The sequence below is a fragment of the Epinephelus lanceolatus genome, chromosome 12 (genome assembly GCF_041903045.1).
Source record: "Epinephelus lanceolatus isolate andai-2023 chromosome 12, ASM4190304v1, whole genome shotgun sequence".
Lineage (NCBI taxonomy): Eukaryota > Metazoa > Chordata > Actinopteri > Perciformes > Serranidae > Epinephelus > Epinephelus lanceolatus.
The window spans coordinates 30,694,388-30,700,983 of record NC_135745.1 but is presented as its reverse complement, the minus strand read 5'-3'; the positions used below and the strand labels follow the sequence as shown (position 1 = coordinate 30,700,983).

General features: G+C 46.6%; 1 protein-coding gene across 1 annotated transcript; it reads right to left on the bottom strand.

Moving 5' to 3' along the window:
* Window positions 1–1,053: 1,053 nt before the first annotated feature.
* Window positions 1,054–4,638, bottom strand: fem1a (fem-1 homolog a). Its single transcript, XM_033650892.2, has one exon. The coding sequence runs from the start codon at window positions 4,455–4,457 to the stop codon at window positions 2,604–2,606; it is 1,854 nt and encodes a 617-aa protein (XP_033506783.1). The 5' UTR covers window positions 4,458–4,638; the 3' UTR covers window positions 1,054–2,603.
* Window positions 4,639–6,596: the final 1,958 nt, after the last annotated feature.

Genomic DNA, 6,596 nt, shown 5'->3' with positions numbered 1-6,596 from the left:
GAACCCTTAACAGTTGTAGCCTTCTGTGACATCTTGACATTAGGGTCCTGCTTCCAACATCTTAATTTACGTCTGCACGTAATGATTACCGCAATCACTGGCACCCTTTCCAGAAAGGTCAGACATCAGGTCAGCTATAAGAGACCTCTTGGATGTCTGATTTTATTCAGCAGGGCAGATACGTGCTGTCACAGAGACTGAACCCCTGTTTACCAGCTGCTGTTTCTTAACTCACTATTAACTCACACACTTGCCCCATGTACAGTAACAACAGCACATTATTAATATTTTAGATGATTTTTCTAGAAATCCTCATCTTTAAAATATTTGTTTCTTATATTGTTTGTGTTTCCTGTCAGAATAATGCAGCCTCTGTTGTCTGTGTACTGTCACTGCCAGTCACTCTGTGACCTGACTGACTGTATAGCGTTACAGTATTCCCATTTCTAGAGTTTAAGCTAGGGCAAAAGATCCCTAAAATTAGCAGGGTAAGTGCCCTGTCTCTACCGCTGCCCTGCAGCAGTGACGTTAATTGCGCTCTATTTATACTTTAAGAGTGCAGGACTCCGAAAGATCAAGTTTCTGTTATGCTTTATTTCTGTGCCCTCGAGTTTATGTGAGCAGAGCGGTGGAAAGCCCACGTTTGGTGCAAAGAGCTGAAATAAGAGAGGCACTGATTCTTTTTTAATATTCCGCTAATGTAACACTTTGTATGCACTCCAAGCAACGTGTCTTCCACTTTCTAAACAAGCTCATTTTATGGGCTTTGCTGCACTGATGGGGCGTTTGGGTCTTTTATGTTCTGCTACTGCAACCATTTCAATCCATCTAAATGTGTATAATGATGCTCTTAATGCAAATGCTGCCATTGTAAGCAACAGCACTCAGGCTAAAGAACTCGTGACAGAGCCGAGGCACAGAAAGAGAGATTCATTTTCAATTTGCAGATACTACTTAGCGCTTAGTTCCGAAATCAGAAACAATTCAAGGTACCGCATGCAGAAAAGACACAGTAACACTGAGATCACCCACACACACGCAAGCACACACAGATAGTGTTGCGATACTGAATTTTATTCAAGTATCTCCAACGTCCTTTTGCTCTCGAGTTATCATCAGTTAAACGAATCAGTTGAGAAAAAGAAAGGCAGCCATAGTTCATAGCCTGAATGTTAAGTCGTCTATTTAGGATTTTAGAGCCTCTCGGTGTGCATTCAACTCGGTGGTGCTTAGCACGGACAGGACAGATAAAACATTCATGATAACACAAGATAAACAAAAGAGAAACTATTTAAAAATAAGACTAAGATGCAGGAATGGCCGGTTCCATTTCTGTGAACTGCATCTGAGGTTAAAGGGAAAATTCAATTCAGAACAGAACTGACAAGTGATCTTGGACAGTTGGCTTTTCCTCGTAGACAGAAACCAGAGGGTTTAATCACAAAATGCTCCGGCTCTGATGCTGCTTCTTTGTTAATGAATCAGATATCTTTGTTGATGTTGACATTACCCAGAAGTAACAGGGTGTAGGCACACTTTAGGCTCTTGCTTGAGATTGTTCATTCAGACATAGGCAGACAGTTTTAGAAAACATTCGTGAATTCAGAAGATTCATAGTCAAAGAGGCAGCCTCAGGTTAGAGTCATTATCCTGTTAAGATAGGCCTGTAAAATCTGTCTATGTAGTGGATTTTGGCTTGAAAAGGTTGCCTCTGATTGGAGAATCCCAAACTGCATAGGTAATAAAAGTCTGTGTGGAGACTGGGGAGTGTTAGCTCAACAGTGTAACCAGCTGTTCTCACTGAGGACACCGCTCATCCTCAACATCCTGATCTCCTTCATGCACATCTCCACTTTAGGTTATCACTTCTGCTTATAATTAGGAGGATAAGTTAGTCGCTTTTTATTTTGCCACCAGTTTATAGTCTGTAACAGAACATGGCTCCGAGGCTGACATTTGGCACAGTAAATTCAAAACACCCTCCCGGATCAAAGAAACATAGCAGATGGTAATATGTGAACAGGCGAAACCAGCTAAAAATTGCCAGCGAGCAAGTTTGAGTGGTTGAGCTTGTTCAAACACTACCGGTCTGAATGAACTTGCAAAACAACAAGTGAGCTACCGTATTCACTCTTCATCTTCATGCATGGCTAGTTTGATCAGATGCTTTCCTGTCAGTAATACTAAAACCCATTGTTCATACAGTGCAGCCACCACCAAACACACACAAGCACCCTCATACTGTAAGTCTCCTTTTCACTGGGACAAAAACAGGGAAGATGCATTAAAGCCTATGTCAAGATGAAGTTTTATCCAGCTTTAAATAGCAGTACAATCACGTTGAGAGTCTGTGTGATGTAACGTTAGAATCAAGCGATAACTGACCAGATCTCAGCCAGAGATTAAGCCCACAGGCTGATGTGTATTGCTATGGTTTGGTCTGACACAAGGTTGGAAGGGCCAGGAGCGAAGCAGAGGTCAAAAGGAGACAAGAGATGAGCAGAATGGTGTGGAGGGGGACTTTTTTGGCGGGTCATAGTAAGGTATGGGGGACAACAGGAAGAGTAGTGCAGGTGTGTCTCATCAGGGGACAGTAGTGGAAGTCAGTGCAGCTCAATGAAAGCCTCCATCTCCTCAGAGATGAGTCCCCTGTAGGGCAGTCTGTGCTTCTCAATTGCACGCGCCGCCAGGCACTGAAGGGTGACGTAGTTCAGTGGGTAGAGGGCCGGGTGCCCGCTGCTCTGCTCATCCAGCAGCTCGTAGGCCGTCTTCCTCTGTGCATTTGTAGCGTCAAAGTGAGCCCCCGCCTTCATAAGTAGTGCCATAATCTCTGGACAACCGTTATTAGCAGCGATGTGCAGAGGCGTGTTGTTTTCACTGTCGCGTGAATCTACGTCTGCGCCACACTCTAGGAGCAGGGCAGCCACCGCCTGGGAGGGGAAGCGGCCCACAGGGTAGCGGCCCACAGATGTGGTCTCCTTGTCTACAGCCATGTGGAGAGGAGTGAAGCCGTTACGGCCCCGGGGGTTCAGCTTGAGCAGGCGGTACACTGTGTGTTTCTTCTGGTGCTCCTGCTCGGGGCTGCACTCCAGCTTCTCCAGGAGGAAGATGAGGTGCAGGATGATGGAGAGAGCTTTGGTGAACTGGGGAGCCTCTGGAGGGTTGTCCCTCTGTGCCACAGCTCTCTCTACCTCCCTCACACTCTTCCCAAGAACAGTCATAAGGTCATGGAAGGTGACGCGTGTTGACAGGGTGCCTTTGGCCCGGTCTTGAAGAACAAAAGAGAAAAGCTCTGCAAAGGACAAGAAACTGGAGGCTGTCATGGGACTGAGAGGGTCCAGGTTGCTCTGCTGCATGTCTAAAGCGTATTTCCACAGGCTGATGCAGCGCTCAAAGTTGCCTGAGTCTGCATACACAGCTCCCCTGTAGCGGATGTAATAAGAGGTGTCTGGGTGCGATGGCCCCAGGATGCGCTCTCGCACCAACAAGGCCTGCATCCTCATTTCATCAGGGTCTGTGATCAGAGCCTCCAGCTCCTCTGCAGTGCTCACCTCCTGGGCACAGCCGTAAGCAGGGATAGGAGGGCCAGGTGGAGGCTTGGCCAGGGACCCAGCTTTGTCCCCTGGCTGCCTCAGCTCCATGGCCCTTCTCCAGTACCTCATTGCCCCCAGGAGATCCCGCTTTTTGTCCACAAAAGTAGCCCCAAGGAGTTCTAGTGCATCGATGCGTTCCTCTCTGGAGGTTCGAGGCTGGTGGGCGAGATACTCCACGATGTTGGTGTGACCTGTGACACTGGCAGCGAGGAGAGGGGTCATCCCGTATCCATCTCTCTCCATGCGAGCATTGCACTTTAATAGCATCTTCATGATGTCCAGACTCCCTGACTCAGCACAGTCGTGCAGGGCGGTGTTGCCCTTCACACTCTTGCGGTTCACATCAGCACCACGGTCCAGGAGGAACTTGGCGATCTCTTTGTGGCCCTTGTAACAGGAGATCATGAGGCAGGTGTGGCCGTGGCGGTTGGCTACCTCCATGTCGGCTCTGTGCTCCACCAGGTACCGGACGATCTCCAGGTGACCGTCGAAGCAGGCAGCTCGGAGCGGCGTTGAGTTAGTTAGTGTTGCGTTGTTGACTGAGGCACCGTGTTTCAGTAGCGTCTTCACCACAGGGAGGTGGCCTGCTGCCGAAGCTGCCCACAGCGGCGGAGCCCCCTCGATGGTCTCGCCGTCAAAGTTAACCGCCCCCCCGAGTTCAACATTCGCTTTACAATGTTCAAGGAGGTAGTCCACAACCTCTAGGTGTCCATACCGAGAGGCTATCAACAGCGGGGTGCCTCCCTGCGTCTTCTCCTCGGCTAAAGCCTCCAGCTCCTCTGGAGTTTTGTTGCTCAGCAACTTCTGGATAAGTTTCAGCTTACCATCTCTGGCCGCGTTGAAAACCGCCGTCGGTATATCCATTTTACAGGCTCTGTGCTGCCGCGTGGGGCACCAACCCCATAACCACCCGTTTACGGAAAAACTGTCGAGTCAGTTGTTAAACGGCCGAGAACAGGAATCTTAGTTTGGACTCGGTTTCTAGCTCGCATCTTACTGCCATTTTGAGGGTGCTGTCAAGATGGCGATTGTGTTGTTTGACAGGTCTATGTTTACGACTGCGGCGAGGCATTGTGGGTGACGTAGTTTTGATGGAATTCTTTCCTCCGTGAGCGGAAGGCGTTTCTCTTTAAACAGAACTACATTTCCCATGATGCCTGGGAGTTGAAGAAGCTACCAGCTGATGGGTTCGTTTGGTATGTGAGTTCGGACCAACAGTATGCACCACCTTAGATAGACAGAGATAGAGCCAGCTGGTACCGGTTTACAAACCAAACACACCCTTTAAAAGTATTCACTTTAAGAGGTAAGTTGATCCCCATCACTGTTGATACATTCAAACCGTGGTTGTAAAAAGGATAATTCACACCCATTCAAGTGATATTTACTTAATCCTACAATAATGTGTGCTTATTTAAAAATCAACAAATATATTTTTTATCAACTCTTGAGTTGTGCTTTATCCCAAACTCTCATTATTATAGTTATGACAACAGTAGAAAAACCGGATGGGGTCAGTTGAGGTGGTTCAAGCATCTGATCAGGGTGCCTCCAGGGCATAGAGGTGTTACAGGCAGAACCCACTGGTCGGAGGCACTAGGGTAGACCTGGACACACTGGAGGGGATTATTTGTCTCATCTGTCCAGGGAACACCTTGGGGTCACCCAGGAGGGGCTGGGAAGTGTTGCTGAGGAGAGGGACAGTCTGGAGTGCTTTGCTTGGCCTGCTGCCCCTGTGACCTGGAAAAATGGATGGATGGATGGATGGATGACCAAATTTTGTTAAAGTTAAAGGGGAACTGTGCCCATTTTCTAAATGTATACATGTTATTCCTATGTTCTGAGACAGTCCAAAAAAATACTAGGAGACGTTGACAGCTGTCTCCTAAATCTAATGTTGTGTTCCCACCAAATGTGATGCGAATTTTCTTGTCACGTTACTCACGCAAGTTTGAATGCTTGAATATTTTGTGTTGACTCACTTCATATGCGCTCATGACCTTGGCGTCATATGTCACCAAAGGATCTCAATGCTGATTGGCTATCGCAACGCAAATTGGTTGCTAAAGTTCAGATTTTTCATCTTACTTTATTAGTGCTGCTAATGCCACCCGGTGCACAAATTGTTTTATTCGCGCCTGGTGTAAACACAACATTATTCCTTTGTTCTAGGACAGTTCAAAAAATATTAGTAGACATGAACAACTCTTTCTTAAATCTAATGTTGTGTTCACACCAAACTCGTGCGAGTTTGAATGCTAGAATATTTTGTGGAGACCTGCTTCATGTGTGCGTGAAATCGCTGACTGAACTTCCGCTAGTACATCCTCGGCGTCATATGTCACTGGAGGATCTCAGTGCTGATTGGCTATAGCAGCCCAAATTGGTCGCTGAAGTTCAGATTTTTAACTCTCCCTAATAAGCGTATGACGCCAAATTGCACTTCTTGCGTCATTTGCGTTGCCTCCATAGCGTTCATTGTGCCACCCAGCAGGAATTTGCATCTAATCACGTCTTTACATTAACTTTACATGTAATTCACTCACGCAAAGTGTTTTATTTGTGCCTGGTGTGAACACAATATCAAAGCCAGAGTGCTAAAACTCAAATTTGTGATGTCTCAGGGTAGGGTGGGATAGCTCTGCAGGCAATGAATTGGAAAATATGTTATAGATGACACTGAGAGCATGCAGGGGGAATGTGCTGAGTATATGGGTACATTTTTTGTTTCAGAACTGAGAACACTACAATAAAATAAAGCTCATTTGGGTATAAAAAAAGAAAACAAACTTTATGTGGGTCCACAAAATAAGTCTCCCGTTCACTGGAGCAGCCCCAGACATATACGCCTATGACATCACAAGTTTGAGGTTTCTGGCTTTGAGAGAGAGCAGCTCATGTTCACAAATACTGACTGAACCTCTCTAGGCCATAGACATAACATATTGGAGTTCTTAATTTAGGTGGTGTTCCCCTTTAAGTAATGGTATAGGTGTCATTGCA